At 46.1% G+C, this 22,296-nt stretch overlaps 2 protein-coding genes across 3 annotated transcripts; both read right to left on the reverse strand.

Moving 5' to 3' along the window:
- Nucleotides 1-5,230: 5,230 nt before the first annotated feature.
- On the reverse strand, nt 5,231-10,982 carry ruvbl2 (RuvB-like AAA ATPase 2). Its single transcript, XM_077011791.1, has 15 exons — nt 10,894-10,982; nt 10,156-10,210; nt 9,935-9,990; nt 9,497-9,638; nt 9,172-9,301; nt 8,403-8,469; nt 8,191-8,297; nt 7,960-8,053; nt 7,477-7,600; nt 7,234-7,328; nt 6,440-6,558; nt 6,234-6,353; nt 5,980-6,109; nt 5,690-5,804; nt 5,231-5,549 (listed from the first exon to the last, which is right to left on the reverse strand). The coding sequence occupies exons 1-15, from the start codon at nt 10,903-10,905 to the stop codon at nt 5,524-5,526; spliced, it is 1,392 nt and encodes a 463-aa protein (XP_076867906.1). The 5' UTR covers nt 10,906-10,982; the 3' UTR covers nt 5,231-5,523.
- A 561-nt stretch (nt 10,983-11,543) lies between these two features.
- On the reverse strand, nt 11,544-17,786 carry ftr83 (finTRIM family, member 83). 2 transcript variants are annotated; one of them, XM_077011793.1, is made up of 8 exons: nt 17,044-17,786; nt 16,170-16,265; nt 15,559-15,792; nt 15,200-15,359; nt 14,738-14,794; nt 14,114-14,203; nt 13,061-13,133; nt 12,303-12,440 (listed from the first exon to the last, which is right to left on the reverse strand). In XM_077011793.1, exons 1-7 carry the CDS (start codon nt 17,620-17,622, stop codon nt 13,072-13,074), a joined length of 1,278 nt encoding a protein of 425 aa, XP_076867908.1. In that variant the 5' UTR covers nt 17,623-17,786; the 3' UTR covers nt 12,303-12,440; nt 13,061-13,071. The 2 variants fall into 2 exon arrangements, with proteins under 2 accessions (XP_076867907.1, XP_076867908.1); XM_077011792.1 differs by lacking the exon at nt 13,061-13,133 and having other exon boundaries at nt 11,544-12,440; nt 17,044-17,778.
- Between the last annotated feature and the right edge of the window lie 4,510 nt (nt 17,787-22,296).

A 22,296-nucleotide genomic window follows, 5' to 3' on the forward strand; every position in this document is an offset into this window, starting at 1 on the left:
TAAGAAGTGGCCCTTCATATGATAACCACTCACACCACTTCCTCTGTGCCTCTTCCTCTCTTGATTCTGCCACGGTTTCCTTAAGCTACGACTACAGCGTTCACCAGCGTTTGCTTGGTCTCCCACACAGCCGTGTGGGCAAACGTAGGAGGCAACCAGTTCAGATTGAATCTCATTGTCCAAACCTTTACCCCAGCTTGGTTCCTCTCGTGTGTGTGTTTCTGCTTCCCAGAGAAGGAGGAAAGGAGATGTATAAAGTTCCTCCTGGGGAGGAAGTGTTACCACTGATGTCTAGATGAGACTGATGGGAAGTACAACATGTCTTGTGCAGGAGACGTGTGTGACACACCAGCTTCCAGTTTTGAAGATGGGCCTCGTACACCAGTTGCAGTGGGCTAAATGTGTACTGGGATCATATTCTCCAGTGCGATTATTATTATTTCACCAGCAATGAAGCATAAACGTCTATAGTGTTGCTTAGCAATATGATGGTATCCTGCATGGTTCAGTATGCCATCTCGACATCTTAATGAGTCGGATGCTTAAGACCATCAGAGCACTTGTAAAACTTTCTGGAAATCAAAGAATCTAGAAAGCAGACTCAACATTGCCTGCTCTGGGTCTTTGGCTGAACTGTGAACTCTGACCTTTTGGCAGGGTCTTGCAGATTGACTGTGCATGGCAAATTTAGCCCATATGCTTACATTGCTGTGCCAGCATTCAGTCCCCAGCGGACCGATGGCACATGAGCTCCAGAAATGTGTGTCATCAGCCTCTGTTCTCTCTCCACACACACACACACACACACACACTGGGTGAGATGACAGCTTTAACTGAAGATGTTCTTAATTAAAAGAAAAGACCCATACGAGTGCCCAATTACTCACCATGAATAATAATAATAATTTAAAAAACCGTTCTCTGTCTTTAACGGGCATATCAAGCGTCTGTGTCTGTGTTTGTTATAACTACCGACCCCATAAACACTTTTGCCAGATGAGAGAAAAGGCTAAAGGCAAGAAAAGGGTGAACGAGAAGCTGCTAAATGCCTGGGTGACGTATGAAGAGTACACTTCACAGTAAAGAGTACACTTCAGTAAAGGCCGTGCTGCTCTGTAGTCTTATTTGTCTTATCTTAATCCAAAGAAGTCAAGTACGCAGCATTAGTAGGTAGTGGGCCGTGGTGGAGAACGCTGGAGCTTCAGAGTGTGCAGAGAAGAGTGGTGATCCCGGAGCAGATTAGACTGGGGGAAGCCACTCGCATATTGGTAATCTCCTTCCCCTCTGTGGCGTGGGAAGATAATCCGCACCCTAGCACCCGTCTGAGTGACGGTCGGGTGTGGGGACCTCTCGGGAGCCAGGGTTATCTGACAGAGGGGCGTATCCACCACGCACTGCAGCAGAGAGGAGCCACGTTGCCCACGTAGCCTGGCCGAGGCAGGGGGCGGGGCTGCAGGGCTGTGGGGCGGGGCTTCCAGGCTCAGACTCTGGCGGGATCCTGGTGTGAAACGTCGGTTTGACGCGAGCTCGCCGAGGCCGACGGGCCTGAAGAGGGAGGGGCAGACTGGGACGGATTGGGAAGCACCGCCACTGATACCATCTGGGTACCGCGTTGGCACACCTGGCAGTCCCTGGATGTGCCGCACGTGTGTGTGTGTGTGTGTGTGTGTGAGTGTGAGTGTCTGTGTGTGAGTGTGTGTGTGTGTGTGTGTGTGAGTGTGAGTGTCTGTGTCTGTGTGTGTGTGTGTGTGTGTGTGTGTGTGTGTGAGTGTGAGTGTCTGTGTGTGTGTGTGTGTGTGTGTGTGTGTGTGTGTGTGTGTGTGAGTGTGAGTGTCTGTGTGTGAGTGTGTGTGTGTGTGTGAGCGTTAGTGTTTGCCTGTCATGTTTAGGTATGTGGAGAGTTCTGCTATCACTGCCACCCACACACGATGCACGCTGGTGCCTGAGGAAATGGAGGCGTGGGCGGAGAGTAGCTAAATGCAGCCACGAGCCAGACCCAGGTTGGGCCAGAACCGAGCGAGCCAGACCCAGGGTGGGGCAGAACCGAGCGAGCCAGACCCAGGGTGGGGCAGAACCGAGCGAGCCAGACCCAGGCTGGGGCAGAACCGAGCGAGCCAGACCCAGGGTGGGGGACGGGGGGACAGGGGAACGGAGAGTGAGTGAGAGAGAGCGGGGGGGACACGGAGGGGGTGAGGGAGGGGAGTAGATGAAGAAAGACGAAAGGTCTGAGGTGAAGAAGTAACTGGAGAGGTAGGGCACGAGGCCTGTCGCCAGTCACGGCGAGACAGGGCGAGACACGCAGGATAAGCCCAGGCCGGCAGTGTGCCACGAGGCCACTTGTTACTGGCAAGAATAGGGGAAGGCTGATCCCTAATGCATCCCAAAGCCTGTGCTGTGTATTGGGCAGGGACTTCAGGGCTGTTATTTGCATTTGAAATTCTGCTCTTCAGCAAAATAGCTGATGGAACACGCATTGTATAGGAACACACACTGCAGGAAAGGCACACGGTTGTCCAGGGAATTTAGAAATACGTCTGTGTGTGTGTGTGTGTGTGTGTGCGCGCATGGCCGAAGTACTCTGCAAAACAACCAGTCATGGCTGTTTGGTACACTACTGTGCCACACAATACACAGATGGACTAGGCTCTCCAACAGATTGCTATTTCCCTAACTGGCCTCACACCCATCACCACTCCGACAGCCCTGCAAAGAATCTGAATGATTGCATAAATGTTGCAGGGTCTTTGCATCAGTCCTTGTTTATTTCATTATTATTATTTCAGGGTCATCATGCACCCTCTACCGTCTTTTCAGCTGACAGAGGTGATAACCTTTGTCCGTTTGACCCAACAGATTTTAATATGCTTGTGCTTTTCGCACTCTCCTTCCCCCGTGGTCGTTTCATTTGTTCATCCGACGCCCCGCCTTGGCGCTCCACCCGAGCTCCACCGGTGCCCTGGTCTGCCTCCCTAGCACAGCTGCAGCAGGCACTGTGGCTTCAGACGAACAGAGGATGCTGGGAAGGTGGCCTGCAGTTGAGCTGTGGGAGATTGATGGCAGGAGACAGAGACGGAGACGGAGACAGACACAGAGAGAGAGAGAGAGAGAGAGAGAGAGAGAGAGAGAGAGAGAGAGAGAGGAAGAGCTCTGTAGTGGTATGAAACATTCTAGATTGCTTCCAGCTCAGTAAAATATTACCATACTAGCTCAAGCTTGAATATAAATTAAAGGTCAGTCTAAGATGAGTTTTGAGCTTGTGAAAAGGGAGTTTACACTCTACTGAAACCACATTAATGTCTTATTTTATAAGTTTGAAAATAAAACTGGGTTAAACAGAACCCCCTGGAATGGTTTTTTCTTCCAAGCAAGATTATGACCCCAAAATGACACTGTACAGACCTAAATAACACCCATGTTAGTCCTAACAAATGCTCCAGTGTCGTGGAAGAGGTGATACTAGTCTTCAAGCATCCCAGAGGATCACTGGTACATCCTTCAGTAGATTTCTCCACTTCACTTCCATTCATTCTCAACCATTTACCCAGGCACGTTAATGGCCGGTTTTGAGTTACAGCCCTTATCTTTGGGACACCGGAGGGAAGAAAATGTACACACACACACACTGCAGTAAACTCAGTCCTCCATCATGGACGGACCAGTAGCAGAGTCCTGGATTACCTGCTATACCCTTTTCTCCCGCACCTGAACGCACTCAGTCTCTTTGTTGGCACTGGTTCTTTTTTAGCCGTAAACGGGGAGCTGTGTCCACCCAGGCAGTCGGTTTGGAAATGTCGGCTTTGTAACCTCAGACGTTGTGACGACTCGCCCTGCGAGGCCCTTTAACCAGAGCTGTCCCCTGAGAAAAGACCTACTGTCCATCCATCTACACCATATTCACTTTGTGGTGGGATCAAGCTGAACTGCTTCCTATGTGCTGACTGGCTCCCTGTAGTGGATGGGGGGGGGGGGGGGGGGGGTGCGCTCTAAATTGCTCTGGTTTCTGCTTGTGCCAACACATACAATGCGAGTGGATACCACACGTAACATATGCGACCCATATGTTAACAAATATTTCCTACGCTAGTTGAAGTTCCATTTTGTGATTTGTGACCAGCAGAGCTAAAATTATTTAAGGTCAGAAAATGTGGTATATTGAATGTGAATGGGGCTGCTATTCATACAAATAGCTCTATGCCAAAAATAAATTGCAGGTATTTAAAATATTAGGCACTGGGGATTATTTGGAAGACAAACTTAATCCCATATCCAAGCCTAATCCCAACATGCACCACACATCAAGACTATTTAAGACTTTCTAAAACATTAGAAAACATTATAATATATTCCAAACGCAAGTCAAATGTACAAGCAATATTCCTCAGGTGAGAGCAAGCGATATATATTTTTCACATTTGTGACATTTAGCAGTCTTACCCAGAAACGCTACGATTATCTATGATCTGAATAGTGAGGCTGCACTGCCACCTAGTGAGACACTAGCCGGGTTTCCATCCAAACCTTTCGAAAAAATAATGCGCAATTTCCAAGTTTCGGCAGAAAAAAAAATTCGAATTAAGCCTTGTTTCCATTCATTACAGTTATGCGAATAAACTTTAGATCACGTGAGAGGACGCCAAACAATAGTGGTTTTACGTCGATCTGGCAGTTACGCATTTTTGCACGTTGAGGTTTTGAAACATTTTTTTTCTTTTCTATACATGAAGTTAAATTCAATTTTTGCTCTCTCCAGAACTGTTTTTATATGCATTTGCCATCTTTACATCGCGATCATGTACAGAACCACATGACTTGAGGCATGATACGTCATCGTTTATGCGAAAAACCCAATTTTTCCGAATTTTGGCGATGCGATAGTCTAACTTTTCCACCTCCTCCTAGCGTAAAAATCTTTTTGCGATATTTTGGGCTTTTTTCGAATTTTGGACTTTTTCCATCCAGCTTTTTTCATGCGCATTTTCAAAATGCGTAAAAACTCGGTGGATGGAAAACCCTCTACTGTAGCAATGCACCATACTTGCTCAAAGCTATTTTTCATTAATATTTTGCATTTGCCAATAACCTTTACCAATAACCTCTGTATAGGCAGAACGTTATGTGAAAATATAGAATTTGAATTTGGTAAGTGAACGTATTGTAATAACTGGTTAAACAACAAACAGATGGAGAGGAGCAAGTGTGAAAGCCTTAAACAAAAACCCAGACCAACAAATCAGCATTTTAATCCCTCTTTAATATTTTAGGGTTTAAAATGTAATAATACCATATTAGTAGGAAACCATCCTTGCAATCTCTTGTTGTAAAAAAAAAGTACAATTAAGAATTTGCAATTAAACCAAACTTTTAAATGGGCATGAAATTTAACAACTGACAAACTGCTTGTGAAACACAAAGAAAAACGGAGAAGTCGGGAGAAGCATGTGAGACAGGCGGCAGAAAACTGTCAAGTTCACATAAACCATCGCCGAACATCACAGGGACACTATAAAAGAGCCTTTGCATTCCTTAAGACGTGTCCATCTGGGCGGATTCTACAAAGGAGAAACAAAGCAGTGACTGAATATGCTGAATGGCAGACAGGCTGCTCCTCCCCTCCCGCCTCCCAGTTCCATTAAACCACACCCCTTCACTGCTCATCTGACCTGCAGCTTCTGCACTGGATTTGACTCACGTGTTTCGTTGAAGAGGAAGGAGTCCTGGTACTCTTTCATGTACTGCGAGGAGCGCGACTCGTCCAGGAAGAGGGAGTAGACGCGCTTGATGTCCTCCACCTGCACCTCGGTGCCCTGAGCAGAACAGGCGGCATTAGAGATCACGTGAACCAGACCACGTGAACCAGACCACGTGCACCAGACACCCATGGGCTTGCAAACACATGCAAACTGCATTGAAACGAGGACAGTTGAGCTTTATGGACTCTGTGTGTGCGCACGTGTGTGTGTGTGTGTGTGTTTCCGTTACCCTGCGCTTGCGGCACACCAGGCCTGCTGTGCTGATCAGCTGGATGGCGTAGCGGAGTGACGTCTCCTGGCCGATCCGTGTCAGTACGGTGTGTGCTTCCTCACTCAACTCCACATCCTCTTCCTCACACCTGGAGTGGGCATCAAACGAGATGATGAGCAGCAGCGGCCTAATGCTGCAGGACGGAGGCGGCTTTAACGCTGCCACACGCACACACACACTCACACACTCACACACTTCCACGCATCTCTCACCGGATCTTGAGGATCTGCCTGGTCTCTTTCTCAGTGTACGGAGACGTGGCGATGATGAGCAGCCGGTCCAGCATGTCTAGAGGAATGCCGTGAGGACTCTGGTAGTTGGTGCCTCGGATCCTGTGAAACAGGAAAACGGGAATAACGGTGCCGGCGGGACAAAGCAGACCGTCACTCCTGCACGGAGCAGGCCAGCACCCACGAACCTGGTGATGCCTCGATTGGTGGCCATGATGAGTACAGGTGAAAGGTCGCTCTCCAAGGCTCGGTTTAAGAAGGAGAAACATTCAATGTCCAGCATGTGGACTTCATCTATAAAAAGGACCTATGGAGAAAAATAAATGCATAACCACCAGCAAATCAACAATGTTTGCTTAAAAGAACAGCGCAGTAATGATTTGGGAAGTCTAGTGTAGAACAATTTTTCATGCTCCTGACATGGGGACAAAATTATTATTATTTTTTTTAAAGATAGTTTGCACATCTTAAACAGAGAAATGAGATCATCACCTTCTAACTGCATTAGTAGAGGCATGCTCTCAAACAACTCGAGAGCAAAGATCAACTCAAACATCCCTTCAGAACTCAAAAACCTTCACAAGCAGTTTTAGACTAGATCCACAGAGTCATGCCCCTCGCAGGACTCCTGCCCTTTCCAGGAACAGAACCACACTTTTGCCAGACCTTGTAAAAACACCTGACGTTCCATGTATAGTATTCCTTGGAAGGCCATGAAACGTAAGGAGTACACAGCAAATGCGATGTAACGTATGGAGACAAAGAACGATGGTACTACTCACATGATTTCTTCAGCTACAGAATACCAATACCATTAGCCAAAACCTTTTTACATTTCCCATACTTTTCAAGATCTGGATTTAAATTCCACAATTTGTTCCAAACTTCCAGACCTGCAAAAGGAACCCTGTGCTCTCCCCCGACTTGGGTTCTAGGCTGGAGGGGGCTTGGACCCAGACTGTGGGGAACACAAGACACTCACCCCGGGAATGATCTCCGCCTTGCCCTCCTCACGCCACTCGGACACTTTAGCGTTGATCTGTTCTCGCACCTCCGATTTGATCTCGCCCGTGTCTCCTGCACAGTTAGCACAAGCTGTTCAGACAGCAGCAGCGCTCCATCCAACACCACAGTAAAGGCCATTCACATTCCCTTAAAAACTGACCCAAGATCTGTTTTGTTCAGAATGACTGAGCTTTAGGAGCCGGTAGAGAAGGTGGCGGACCTGAGAAAAGCGCCAGGAAGCCCTGCGTGCGACTGTTGATCACGTCGATCTCGTGGAGCGAGACGGTGTGGACCACCTCTTTGCGCTTCTGCAGCTCCCCCTCTGGACATTGCACGAACTGCGTCTGAAAGGCAGGTGAAAAACGTCACATCACCGGGGAGGATCAAAACGCAGGCCACGATGGCCTAAGAACTAGCTCGCTGTCTGCCAACAGAGGCAGTGTCTGTTAAAGGCACACGTGGCATGTCTTAACGGAGGATGAAGTCTCCACAGCCTTTCACTGTAGCACCAACTCAGAGCTGCATTTATGCAAGCCAGATTCATCCTCCTGCTTCCAAGACCAACAACACATAATACCAAGAAAAAAACTATTATGTCTGAGTTTTAGCCACAGGTAACCAACCTGTGCAAGGAAATCTAGGAATATGTAAGCCACACTGTGTGATACACTGCTGGTGTACTGTGTGGTCATACACTGCTTACCTGTGCCCCCATAGCATCATAATCTCGGGCTCTGGTGAAGGACCGGCCAAGTTTGCTGATCTTGCCTGTGGCTTTATCAATGGTGATCACATCCCTGTAGAGAAACCGGCAGCTCAGATCAGTCCCGCTACTTAGATTAATGTTAGCAAGCAAGTTCAATGTTCACGTGTGACGTAGATCGGTTCTAACCGCGTGACCACAGGAGTCACGCGTGTGCGTGCAGCAACTTACCCGGCCTGCACCTTCTCCTTACTCAGGCTCTCGATCATTTTGCTGCCCAGGTCGTAGATGGTTTCCATCTCTGTGGTCTTCAGGGTCAGCTTGCCCACTTTCGTACCCTAAAGAAATAATACTAAAAATGTCCAATCCAAGGATCATGGGCATAGTGACCTGCAGTAACAGTCTGGGACAGGGCGGTGTGGACGACAGAGGCAGAGACGAACCGTTCCTGTGGCTGGCCGGTCGATTTGAATCTCCACCACCTCTCCCTCGATGATCTCAGTCTCCTCTCTACACAAGACACACATATTCAGATAAACACTGAGCATAACTCAATTCTCTCAGAAACACAAACATTTAAATATAATTAATAACAAGAGCATTATTTACATAGCACTTTTAAACAAGCTTAGGACATTGCTTAAAAAAAAGACAACAGGAATAATATAACTCAGAAAAATATAATAAATACAATATTATAAAATATAAAGCATAAACCAAATTTTATTTATTTTGAACTTAAGATAAAAATCAATGCAAAAAACTTGAAGTGCAGGAGTGTTAATATAAATTAAACACTGAAGTGAACACATTGAACAAAAAGCATTCTGCGTTCTCAGAGCAGGTGTGGGTGAGATCTAAATGTTCAGCGTTCTCAGAGCAGGTGTGGGTGAGATCTAAGTGTTCAGTGTTCTCAGAGCAGGTGTGGGTGAGACCTAAATGTTCAGCGTTCTCAGAGCAGGTGTGGGTGAGATCTAAGTGTTCAGTGTTCTCAGAGCAGGTGTGGGTGAGACCTAAATGTTCAGCGTTCTCAGAGCAGGTGTGGGTGAGATCTAAGTGTTCAGTGTTCTCAGAGCAGGTGTGGGTGAGATCTAAATGTTCAGTGTTCTCAGAGCAGGTGTGGGTGAGATCTAAGTGTTCAGCATTCTCAGAGCAGGTGTGGGTGAGATCTAAACAGCAGGTAAATCGGCGCTGGCATCCAGGCTCACTCACTTGATTCGGACCCCAATGGCTTTGCGGAAGGCCTGGCTCAGGGCCTCGGTCTTGCTCATCTCCAGAGAGAAGATCTCACTTCCTGCCAGGGCAGTAAAGGGCGTGTCTGGGCCCAGCGACTGAGCAATGCCTGCACATCCCAAACAACATGCTGTTACTGAAGCTCACCATCACTGGCATACGGTAAGCATTTCAAACATTTAAAATAAACCACAAACAATGGACAACATGTTTGGTAAGCCAAGTGGGGCGTTGCTGTAAAGGTGTTGAGTTTTGTGAACCAATGCAATACAGAACAAAATGATGTTAAAAGAAGAAGCCGCACCCATGGCGATGGCAGTCTTGCCCGTTCCAGGCTGTCCCGCGATGAGCACCGCCCGTCCTGCGATGTGCCCGTCTTTAATCATCTCCAAGATCAGGCCGGCTGCCCGCCGAGATGCCAGCTGCCCCACCATCCCCTGAGACACCTGCATGATGACAATTAAAAACAAACAGACGGATGTGTTATGGAGCAATTGACTGCAGGATGAAGCACTTTGCTGTGTGAAGTACATCGGTTGTGTTTCTCTAGACTTGTGTAGTACTACACTGCAATTTTTACTACTTCTACAGCTTTCATTACAGCAGACTGCAGTGACTCCCTGGAATCTACTTAATGTGTTTAAATGTATATAAACGTCAGTCAGTATGTCAGTAATTCACTGCAAGCCTATTCAATTCCTGGAGCATTAATACCACTGTAAAGTGTTCAGATGAGCATTACCTGTCGTGGTTCTAAAGCATCGTCCAATCCAAGGCCCCGAATGTGTGAATGTGCACCTAGACAACAGGAAGCAAAAACACTTTTTGTAAATCACTTGTCAAAATATACAGTCCAATCAGCAGTTACAATACATTACACTATATGTATAAATGACATCAAATACACCACAAAAGGCTCAATGTCTCCATCAGGTTAACTTGCTAAGCAGCTACATCACTCACCGATCCTTTCTATCCTGGTGATGTCACGCACCTCCGGTACTTTTGTGGTTGCCATCTTGACAAAAAGAGCGAAAGAAGAAATGATCCACAAATGTGACTTGTTGTCGGGAAGCAGTTAAGCGCGTGCCTCACCGTGCATGTTGCCATAGTGACACTTCAGGCACAACAATGTTCAGTGTATCAAGTTAGCTAGCAAAAGCTAACTAACTAGTTAAGTACCGTAAAGTACCGATACAGGGGCAAAATGTGAACATAAATATAAACCAAGCGGTTCGAAGAAATACGTTTTATTTCACTTCACGCAGTGAAACACCTGCAATTTGTTTAGGGTTAGCTGTACAGCTACGCTCATTAGCTAGCTAGCAACCTCCCTAGTTTATGAACAGAAACAATTACTGTAGTTAATGATGTGCTAGAGTCTTTAGTTTAACACAAATGCGTGTCTGTTTCTTGTGGTTGGGCAACTGACTAACCACATAACACTAATTTAAAGAAACAATTAGCAAGCTTAGTTACTGTGAAAGACATGTGCGACTAAGAAAATACCCGGTTAGCCAGCAGGCTATAGAGGCTACCGTTAGCTAACTAGTTCAGTAACTTATCAAGCTAAGAAAATAATAATTTTGTCATTTTAGCCACCCTTTTAAAATAGCACAATAATACTATAACGCTTAAAGTCTCGGCATCCAAAAAAGAGAAGTGGAGACACTTAAATAAAGCAACACGCAATTCTCAGACCTGGGCTGCCATGTTTTCTCAAATGCGGCGGCGGTTGTTTCTGAATGGGAGGGACGTTGAAATACATCCGAGTAGCTAACACAACCACGTACATGGTTCCCTTCGCCAAAAACAACAGCTCTTCCTTCAAGTAGGGCATAAAGCAACAAATAAATATTCCTATAGTTATTGCGTAGGATCGTTGGGATAATTTAGTACTTTTGTTATTATATTTCACAATTACTATTTCTTTTCACTTTAATGGAACCTAGAAACTAGAACCATAAGCCCACTAGAACCTAAAATCTTTGAAATTATGAAATTGCACCGGTTAAATTGTACTGGTTAAGGTGTGCGTGTGTATGTTCCGTACTTGACTAAAGTTGAACAAAATTAGTGTTACTTGGCGGTTGGTTCTTCTTTTTACCGTCAGTAATTATGGAGCCAGTAGGTGGCGCTCCTGTTGTTTGAGAACTTGACACGTAACTTTTTAAATCGTTATTCTGAACAATTGTTTCTATCTATCTATCTATCTATCTATCTATCTATCTATCTATCTATCTATGAGATCAGTACGTGTCCTCAAGAAACCCATCGGTCTGACGCGTTCAGAATGCTACTTTGAAAGTGCCTAGTGCAAATACGAGTGATTAGACAATGAAATAATAAAAAAAAATTATTGCTTTTTATTAGTGAACAGAAAACATTCAAATGTAAAAATATTGTATACTCTATATTATGATTACTGGCTTTTGCATTCATAAAAAATGATTTTGTATGCACATTATAATTACACTTGACAGATATAAGGCATATTTACCGTAGAGTTTGCTCTGTTGTAATATTACAAAATGTGCTGACATGACCACGTACCCTTCCAGTATTTATTCTACGGCTCACATTCACATTTCTTGGACAAGATAGGCTATTAAATGACTTTTAAAGATTAGAAAATCATGTTTCAAGCTATAACATAATTATAAAAAAATACATTAAACTTTCCCTCCCCACCCAACTCATGCACCAAACACCGCAAAAGACCTAAAGCTGGCTAATGCTAACAGCCGACTCGTACCAAACCCAAAAGCCGGGATAAACAGGCTCGCTGAAGGAAGCTTTGAATTGGTGGATGAGCGACATGGCCTCGGACACGTTGTAGAAGGACAGGGTTCCGCCGGCGTGGTCCAGGAAGACGCCGATGCGCGAGGTGTAGGGGGCGGTGATCTCCACCTGCTCTTTGCCGTGCCGCGCCGAGTAGCTCGAGTCGGAGCAGAAGAGGCCCCAGGACTTGCGGTTGTAACCGATGCGGGCCGAGTCGCCGTAGCCCGTCCTCTTGATGCCTTTGTACGTGACGCCGATGGAGGCGCCCTCGCCGCTCCATTCCACCTCCCAGTAGTAGGCGCCGCCCGACAGAGACTCCATGCAGAGCACCTGGGGCAGGCAATCGAACCGCTGGGCGCTGTCGCTGTAGTTCTGGGCATCTCTCTTCAGCGCTGCTTTGCGGTTGCTTCGGGAGAGGTAGATCTGTTTGTATGCTGTATTGGGGTCTAGAGTTAGCTGGCAAGCGTCTGTTGATCAGAGCAGAACAAATCGTGGATGGGGTTAATCATTATTAGGTCATTCATAGACGCCTTTGTAAAGGGAAAGAGCAGGTTTGGCATTTGACCAAGGTAGTTAATGAACATAAGACGTGAGCAAAATGTGCTAAATGATACAGGAACCTAGATCCATGTGGAAGCTTCAGATGACATTTTGGACCTCTAAAAAGCATATTTCCCTTACGATTAAGTATGGGCCATTAGTGGCGTGTGAAATATGCCTGACTTGTCACAGATGCATGGATCAGGTTGAAACATAGAATGGGACCGAAACACATAGGTCATAATATCGACACAAATTTTAGCCCCCTGTCCCCAGATCTCCAAACAGCAAACCTCAAAATTTAACCATTGCCAAAAAGTCCATTTTCATGGAAGAGGAAAAAAGAGCAGACCCTAAAGTTGGAGACCAGGACGTCAGCGGAAGTGCTGGAGCTGCTGGGCAAAACCTAGGAACAATTTTGCTCAGCAGTAAATAGTGATTTCAGATCAGTGCGAACAGGAAGAAAGCTGATCCCTGGTCAGAACCGCTGTAGGAGCACTGAGATGGTACAAGCCCAGCATGCGGGTAAAGTCTAGAGTCTGCCCACCTCGTCGGCTCTCATAGCTGGTTGGACATTAGGAGGAGGTGGCTGCCAGAGGAACCACGTGATCGTCTCTGATCTAGAGGGCCGAGAGTGGCAATACATACTTTAGACTTAACACCTGCTATATAACTGTTATTACTGCAGTTTACCAGCTGTGCTACATTTAATATAAAAAGCGTACTTCATATCTTATTAATTACAAGCACTGCACATAGTACTGTAGTGAATTTGAAGTTTAACATGAAAAATATTTCTTAGCAAATAGCGCAGGCGTTTGGACGGCCGTGGCGATCATGGTTTGATGGCAATGTATTGTAGTAAACCTAAGCTGTGTGGAAAGTAAAGAGGTGGACACCAATCAGGGCGTTACCCAGAGTGTACACAATAGATGAAACACTCAACTTCTCCTTTGTCTACGGGTTTATTGTGAGTTTCTCAGCCTCACAGGAGCAGCAAACATTTAGGCTAAACAGTTCCAGTTGGAGAAGAACAACAAGCAGTTCAGTGAAAACTGACATGTTTGTTGCTCCTCTCCTGCGAGACGTGTACTTTAGAGTGTAAAGGGACAGTCCGATATTTCGGAAAATTATGCTATTTACTCAAAAATGTTTCGCATTGGTTCTTGGAAGGTCCACCCGCCTTTAGCAAACCCAACGCCTACTTACCCAACAGAGCGAGCCAGTTCTTTCAGTATACTACTTCCAGACTGCTCACGTACAAGTCACGTGTCTGAGGAATGCTGTGAGACTACTCCCAGAACGGGCTGACCCGGAGTGGGCCAAAGGCCAGCATACATTTCAACGTTTCATTAAATATCTGATTAAGATGTTTACCTGACCTAACATATCTAATTCCAGAAAATGCATAGCATGGTCAAAGTATGCTCCACTTCCTTTACTCCCACTAACCAGTTTTGCGTAATCATATCTTGTGAAGACTATCGCTTTTGATCTTCATAACTCAAGCTCAGCTTATAGTGTGTCACCCTAGTGAATAATTTTGCTGTTATGTCGCATGCACGTAGGGATCAGGAGATACAGAAGAGTAAAAACCCACACTGGAGAAATTCATCCCTGGTGCGTGGAGCGTGGCTGCGGGGGGCTTGACTCAAGCTCCGCTGGGTCTTGTACACATCAACTTCATCAGCTGCAGACACAACATGGAGGGAGAAGAGGGAAATGAGACTCAGCCATGCCAATCATGCCAAACATTTACCCTCCCCTCCCCTCCACAGGAAACTGTGATTAAATGGCTTATCAACTTCAGACAAAACTTTGGTAAATTATGTCCTTGAAAATCAGTATCTACTTGTGTATGTGTCAAAGGCCTCTTGGGTGATAGAAGAAACTAGGTGTTTTTTAATAATAAAAAAAAAGAAGCCCTCTGGAGAATCCAGTGCACTCTTGTCAATCAGAGACAAGGCTAACACTCATTTTTATGATCTGCTCATAGCTTTGAGTCATAATGACATGCTGTCATCATCACATGCCTTTTCACAATAGACTAATACATTCATTAACATTGCATCCATCTAAACACAAACCGTCACCTAGCAACTAGGCAGAAAAAGAAAACTCTTGGACTCTCATGTTGACTTTGAGAAATGTCATTCTGACATTCCTGCCAGTTTTTGCAAAGGAATCAGTGGGATGTCAAATATTTCTTATTTTATACACTCACCCTTCATAGTCTTCCTCTTCTTTTGGTCATCCAGCTGACAGAAGGGCATTTTGTTCACTGGAAGAGAATATAGAGCCAGTTACTGAAACTGGCATTAAACGATGGAAAGAATAACCAACCCAACAACAGCGTGTGATGAGGCTGTATGACCTGCCAACCTAACAAATGGAACCCGACCCGAGTAAATGAATCTAAAAGTGGCTGCGTAATACTGATCCACCTGCAGTTCTTAACTGCAATATTTACACCCATTCACATCTTCTCCATGTAGGTTACCTTACATTAAATGCACTAACTCACATATAGTGGCTTACTCACAGTAAGTGGACTAGCTCAGCTATGCTGGCTGTCATACATTAAATATACTAGCTGCCTTGCACTAACTTCTCCATGGTGGACTATCCATAGTAAATGTCCCAGGTGGCCTATGTTGTCTGACCTAGAGGAAGTGCGCTCACTCACCTGTGGTGGCCACCTTCACCAGCTCCTCGTTGGCGTACTCATTCAGGTGCTGCTTCATCTCTGAGACCGTCTTGGTGACGGAGCCGAAAGTGAAGTAGGGGTTGACGCTGACTGAGGGCAACTCCTCGGCGTCTGTCTGGGCCAACAGCATGTGGTAGCTCTGCAGAAGAAGCATCCGCAGACATTGACATCATTTATTTTCCAGGTGGATTTCAAAAGCAGAGAAGACAAGAGGAATTCAGATATTCGTTCCATTGGTTAGAGTGGAGAGGTGGCCGACAATAAGCCTAGAGAGAAATATCTGGCAAAACGTATTGATTGAATATAATGTGAAGGTGTTTCGAGCTCCGCCCGTGTACCTGGATGAAGTGGATGTGGTCCTGGGTGCGAGTGAGCTGCGTCAGCTCGTTGTCTCTGCGCTTCAGGTCGGCGATCTCCTGGCCCAGGCGGTCCATGTGGCCCTCGGCCGTGTTCAGCGCCGCCTTCCTATTGGACGAGATCAGCTTGGCCATTTCCTGCTGCATGCGCTCGATGGAGTGCAGCATGTCTCCGAACATCTTCTCGCTCTCCTGCAGGGCACGTTGCGCAGAGCTCTAGGAACAAACAAACAAAAAAACAAACAAACAAAACGATTCAGGGTTTTGCTTCACTCAATCTCCTTCTGCTTTACCGTTTTTTAATCAAAATTACTTTGCACCCTACAGGTTACACAATACAATATTGCACCCAAGAACTACTGTGTGCCTACAAACATTTCCTGTTCATGCAAAGCATCGTGGTCCATTTGGCCCAGGGCCCTATTCTTAAACCTTTGCAGCAGGGTTGTAAAAATCAGAGAGTACACAGTAACATTTGCACTCCAACTAAAACTTTGAACCCTGGTGGTTGAGTTTATGAGATGGCACATGTAGTGTTGCAATGCCTTCTGCCATCGGAGTCTTGTGTTCAGTCTGAATCTCCGTCCCCTCACCTTCAGTGACTCCACAGCTTGCTTCAGCTCCTCCATCTGTTTCACCCTGTCATGGATCTTCTCCTGAATCTCCGCCTGTGTGGCTCCCAAACGTTGCTATGGAAAGACACGCAGGACATTCTGAGCAGGGGATTAGCATTAATGACTCCTAACTCTTAACTGACATCCTTTTATCTCTAATTGACATTTCTCTCTTTCCTAGAGGTCATTCACATTATATGCATAACACGTTACATGCAAATGAGCAAACATTTCTTTACGATAGCATTTTTTTCAACTTGGCAACGACTTGGCAGTAATATGTGAAGCATTGCTCTAAACGGCATGAATGAAAGCTGAGAAATAACTGAGACACGGCTGAGAAATAACTGAGTTGGCTGCACCACAGTGGCTTTGTTGAAGTACAATGGAGGACTTTTGCCATCACAAACAGTTTAGTTCTTCCCTCAGCAGTAATACAGCACAAACCATTTATTTCTGCGCTGCCGGGGGGATATCACTCCCTGGTCCTTATATTTACATTAGGGGCTTGACAAATGGAAGAAGTCACTTCACCCACATCCTCTTTACACAGTAGCCCGCTCTAATGTGCTAAAACATCATCAAAGCTATTCCACAATCGTTCCTTTAGACTGCATAGGAGTGGAGTCGTGCAGTAACATGAAATCATAACGAACAAATACCTCAATGCACACGGTAGACAGAAACAGAAGCCATCTTGACAGAGTGCACAACATCTACTCAGTTTATTACATCTCAAATAATAACCTAAATCATCAAAATGACTTACATCAATCCAGATATCAAGAACACACATTTACTGGCGATAACACTACACTACCCACACTCCCCTCTTCCCCCGGGGTTACCCTACCTGCATGTCATTGCGCTCCTGCTCGGCTGCCACCATGTCGTGGCCCTTGTGTTCCTTGACGGTGCACAGCACGCAGATGCACATCTGGTCGGTGCGGCAGTAGAGCTCCAGGCCCTTCTGGTGCTGCGGGCAGATCTGACGGTCCAGGTGGCCGATCTCGTCCACCAGTTTGTGCCTCTTGAAGGTGGCCGACTCGTAGTGGGGCTTCAGGTGCTTCTCGCAGTACGACGCCAGGCACATCAGGCACGACTTGACCGCCTTGAGCTTCTTGCCGATGCAGATGTCGCACGCCACGTCGCGGGGGCCGGCGTAGTTGTAGTCGGGGGACGGCGGAGGCGGCGGGAGACCCTCCGACTGCCTGGGCCCCGAGGTGCTGCTGCGGGTGGACTGCATGCGCCGTGGCGTGGGCCTCTTGTTGTACGTCACGCGGCACTGCGGACACGCGAACTGGCCCGAGGGGTCGGTGTGGTCCCAGTAGGTCTTGAGGCAGACGGAGCAGAACGAATGGCCGCACGGGATGGACACCGGGTCCCTCAGGTCCTCCTTGCAGAGGTAGCAGATGTCCTGGTCGAGCGACATGGCCTTCGAATGTAGCGTTGGCTGCAGTCCCTGTGAAGACCTTGTTATTTAGTCGGCACAGGAGGTTAGGTCCTTGGAGCAGGCGTGTGTGTGTGTTTGTGACAGACTTCGAGCAAAGTGAGGATTGGACGCCACTGCAGTATCGTTTATATAGTAAACAGACAGGGCAGAAAAGGAGGCCAAACTGGTTGAGCAGAAACTAGTAAGTTTGTAGGGGAGTGGCTGAGAGACAGGTGGAAGGATAGAGAGAGAGAGAGAGGAAGAGAGAGAGAGAGAAGGAGGGAGAGAGTGAGATAGACAGAATGCCAGTCATCATTCACAAGGAGACTGACTACTGAGGGTCAGAGGAATGAATGAAATGTGTGATGCCACATTTTTGTTTTGATAGGTTGCAGTCCTGCATGTTAAGCATGCGTGTCCGTCAGCGTTGTGCTGCTCAAACAAGCACCCACCCCTGAGTTTGCATCATCTGTGACACCATCACAGTTCTTAATCTTAGCCACTGTAAAGTCCAATGAGAATTAGTGTGTGAGAACTGCGCCCAGTCTGTACTGCATGACTTAGTCCAAGATAATACTGAAGGATAAAATCGAATCATGAAATCTATGAGCTGTACTACTTTTAATCTACTTGTGTGTCCAGTAAGTGCCCCTCCCTTTTTTCCATATATTTTGCATAGTCAAAACAACAATGAAATGGAACTAGGTAGGAACCATTATGACATCATTATTAATGGTGACTAATTCTACCTCCACCGCACTAACATCTTTGCACAGTTCCTGGGAGTTGCATTCTCGTGGGGCCCCATGTGTCTTAATGCAAGGCATCATGTTGTACCATGTTGGGGCTTCCACGATGGATATCCACTTAAGAGCCTGAGAAGTCATGACCTTTTGGCAGACATTGAAGTTAAATCACAGGAGGGAGGAAGACTAATATATATTTATCCTCGGTTAAAAGCTTCAAATCAAGAAATGTACAAATCACAAGTAGAAAATATATTTTGTTCTAGCAGTTTCTAAAAAAACCCATTTTGAGTAATGATACTAAATTGATGCTAATCATAGACTAAAAGGCACATTCAATGATTATTAAGTCTTGGAAAAAGGCTTTGGTATGACAGATTAATAGTGAGTGGTCAATAACTGGTCCTTTGGCAGTTCTTGCTTTTATCCTTGTTAAAAATAAGGTGGAAATGTGTGTTTGTGGCTGCAAACTGATCACAACTGCAGTTTCATCATGTCAAAGATGTAGCATAAAGCTAATTTTGTATTGTATGACATTATAGTGCAATATTCTGCTCAGTATTAAGTTTCTCTTATCTATAAACGGGCAGCAAGCGAATCCCTGGAGAGTGAGAAACAGTGGGAATCCTCCAGACCCCACGTCCATGCCACCTCCTGTCCAGATGCCTTTATCCAACATGGCCGACGGCTCTTCAGTTTCAGCCCAAGAAATGTGGGCAGGAATGCGGCTCGGCCTGATAAGGTAGATAAGGGCAGGTCGGGGGAGAGGGGCCCTGCGGAGGTACGTTTTTCCACGGGTGACGCTGGCTTTCTCCTTCTGTAACCTGTCAGCACGGGGGAGTCTGGAACCTGTCAGGCCCATTCGGGCCAGGCAACTGACGTACACCCGGCGCGTGGCTCGATCCCGATCTGATACTGTCGTACGAGACTGCGATACAGCCACACGCTGCCATACAGGATGTCTGAAGAAAGAAAACTTTTCTTGTGTTCAGTATTCTGTAAAGCTCCCAATAAGCAGTCTGTCTGTATGTTTGCAAAGTGTTAAAGAATACTGTGAACCAAATATTTATGATGACATTCATAGGCTGCCTAGTATATTCCTACTGAGTCCTACTGGGATATAAGTTACAAAGAGATTTTTTGGTAATTGACTTGTAAACCTTTTCCAATCCTGAAAAATATTAACTGCTCTGGAAGTTATGGTGTCACCAAACATCCAAAACAACACACAAATTCAAAGTGCGTTATTCTAAGTCTTGTATTATCAACCAAGGCTTATATATTCCGAGCGTACTGCAATTGACATGAAGAAGGAGTATTTATAGTTAGAATGTCTCTTCTCTCCAGATTGCAGCGTAACAGGATCTGTTTTTTGTCCTGCTGCAACACTTTCAGAAGCGGAGGTGACTGCACCATGATAACAAACCTGCTGATGTACCTGATTGCATATCTTAAGCCATTTCTGTCAAGCAACAACAGTCTTGCATCTAATCTACTATAGTGGTGAAGGCCCCCGACGCATTTGTCACAGAATAGCAGAGTTATATCTTGGTTACACCCACAATGACCAGTCCTAAGGACCTTTCCCTAAAGCAAAATGTTCTTTGTTACTACAGCAGCACATTTTCCAGTGATTTCCACAAAATGTTTTTGTTTTGTTTTATTTTTTTTTTACGATCCGTCCGGGTAGCGTTTGTCTTGCACATTGGTGCACCTGAGGCGAGGCGAGATGGGCGGGGCCGGCGTGCCTGGAGAGCCATTTCCTCCCAGCTCAGCTCTCCGTGCAGTTTCGCTCTCTGCTGACCTGTTCCCTCCCACATGGCGTGGCTCCAGATGTCTACACACACCCTGCTTTCTGCATCTCGGCCAAGACACACAAAGGTGTCCATTGTTTGCAGGAAACGCTCCATGCACTGACCAGTGGAAAGGACAGAGCAAGCCCTGCTCTTCTACATTATCAAGAGCCTCATTATGCACGCTAGCACTAACTCTTCGTTTGACCGCTCATTGGTGGAGACGCACACATTGCATGTGCACGCGCACGCATGCACGTGCACAAACCCCTCTTAGTCATTAACCCACCGAAACACGACCTTTGACCTGCAGTACACGCAAGGAAACGCGGGGCTTCCTGGCAGCTGGGCCAGAATGGGTCTCGGAGGAAGGAGCTTGTAGCTCCGCGCTACGACTGCATGAGATCGAAGCGGCGGTGCGAGTGAATGGAGTCGTGCGCTTGGTTCACACGCCATAACGTCCCCCGCACGGACGCCACAACACGTCCCGCGTCCCGACACACGCGTCTGCTCCAGCTGCAGGACCTCCAAAGTCACTGCGGCGGGTGCCTGGCTTTCCAGGTACAAACCGCCCTCTGACACCAGCGTGAGACGCAACCTTCTGCAAACGGCGCAGACCTGGCCAGGCACGTCTCGGGGCAGAAGGGAAGGGTCCCCACCCCGAGGAGGCTTCACCATGCACAGAGTCCACTTCTTATTAGTCACACACGGACAATCGCAGGAAGGTCTCTGCTCAGTAGCCCTTTCCTGGAATCTGATCAGCTCAGAAAAAACATAGGAAGGAAGGAGAAAACAGGCTTATCAGAAAGCACACCAAATAAGGCCTGAGGTGAAACCATCTGTGAACGGGTGAGCGTTAAACACGGGGAGGGGACCCAATGAAACCAGCCTTGTGCGTCCAGTCAAAGTTCAACAAGTGTCACTATGCGCACACCTGTGTTCTGGGAAAAGCAGCACATCCACTGTGACATTTTGCCACACACCCATTCATCTACAACAGCGCCATCTACAACTGCGCCATCAAAACATGAACTTTGCACCAGCTACATTGCAGTTTTCTCTCTGAGTAGTTTCAATGTTTCATTTACAAAAAAAAAAAACTAGGGGCACTCTGGTCTCCCCTAAGTGAGAATGCATTTTGGTCGCGATGTCTATGCAAATTAGTGGTGAAACATTGAAACTAATTATCACTGAAGCACTGGAGCATTACTCAACCTACAAAGTAGCAAGAGCGAGTGATTCATCTCCTTCTTCACCAAAAGGGAATGTGACAGACCAAGAAACTGGGCCTGTCCCACAGGGAGAGGGCGACATCTACAAAGTGGCCAAAGACTAAACGTAATGTCAGACAAATGAACATACCGCCCAGCTCTGACTGCTGTCACCGCAGCACAAACGTGGACATTCCCACCTGCCACGTGTCTACAGGATGTGTGAGTTATTGTTCTCTGCCATTCTTGTGTAGTGTGTGAGAATGTGTGTGCATGTGTGTGTGTGTGTGTGCTGTATGACAATGAGGAGAGATAAACAGACATGATTGGAATTCAGGCCCACACACAAGAAGAATGTACGATGTTGGAATGTGTAGTAACACCAGCGAGGAGCTTCTCACCTCAGCTTCATCCCCAGGCCCAAAACTGTCCACAAATGAAGAAATGAAAACAAATGTCTCCACAGTCCACAGCTTTTCCAGATACCAACTGTCAATATTGTTGTTTAGTCACAGTCCCCAGAGACTCTTAGACAGTAAAAATACCACTACAGTTGATTAAATAGTTGAATTTTCATTGTTAATATCTTTGAGTATTGGTATAAATGTGTATCAGTTTTGCTGTGCATCTTTGTTCAGTGGTGTAGTGCATCAAATATCATGTGCAAGGTGCATAACAGTCAGTTTGTTAGTTTGTGTGTGCTGCATATCATTAAAGGTTCCTATGAGTTAAAATGGGTCCAGAGTTAATTTATTTATCTGTAAGGAACATTCTGTAAAATGGGTAGATGATTTGAGTATCATTTGACCAACAAATGATTTTACATATATTATTTATATTTTTTGTTTTATGAATACATCACAATTAAAATTAAGGATTTTGCACAACTGTTATCCCAAACCAGGAGACACTACATCTATTCTT

The sequence above is a fragment of the Brachyhypopomus gauderio genome, chromosome 7 (genome assembly GCF_052324685.1).
Source record: "Brachyhypopomus gauderio isolate BG-103 chromosome 7, BGAUD_0.2, whole genome shotgun sequence".
NCBI classification, from domain to species: domain Eukaryota; kingdom Metazoa; phylum Chordata; class Actinopteri; order Gymnotiformes; family Hypopomidae; genus Brachyhypopomus; species Brachyhypopomus gauderio.

Bases quoted from the DNA above. Each gene is read 5' to 3' on its own strand.
- ftr83 (XM_077011792.1), bottom strand. From the start codon at position 17,622: ATGTCGCTCGACCAGGACATCTGCTACCTCTGCAAGGAGGACCTGAGG. The intron at 15,793-16,169 runs GTGAGGGGACGG...GTTTGTTCCTAG, and splicing joins AAGCTGTGGAGTCACTGAAG to AGCTCTGCGCAACGTGCCCT. The intron at 15,360-15,558 runs GTACACGGGCGG...CTTCTTCTGCAG, and splicing joins ACCACATCCACTTCATCCAG to AGCTACCACATGCTGTTGGC.
- ruvbl2 (XM_077011791.1), bottom strand. The intron at 7,601-7,959 runs GTAAGCAGTGTA...CCTGCCTTTCAG, and splicing joins ATGATGCTATGGGGGCACAG to ACGCAGTTCGTGCAATGTCC. The intron at 6,559-7,233 runs GTGAGTGTCTTG...TTTTCTCCATAG, and splicing joins AGGCGGAGATCATTCCCGGG to GTCCTTTTTATAGATGAAGT.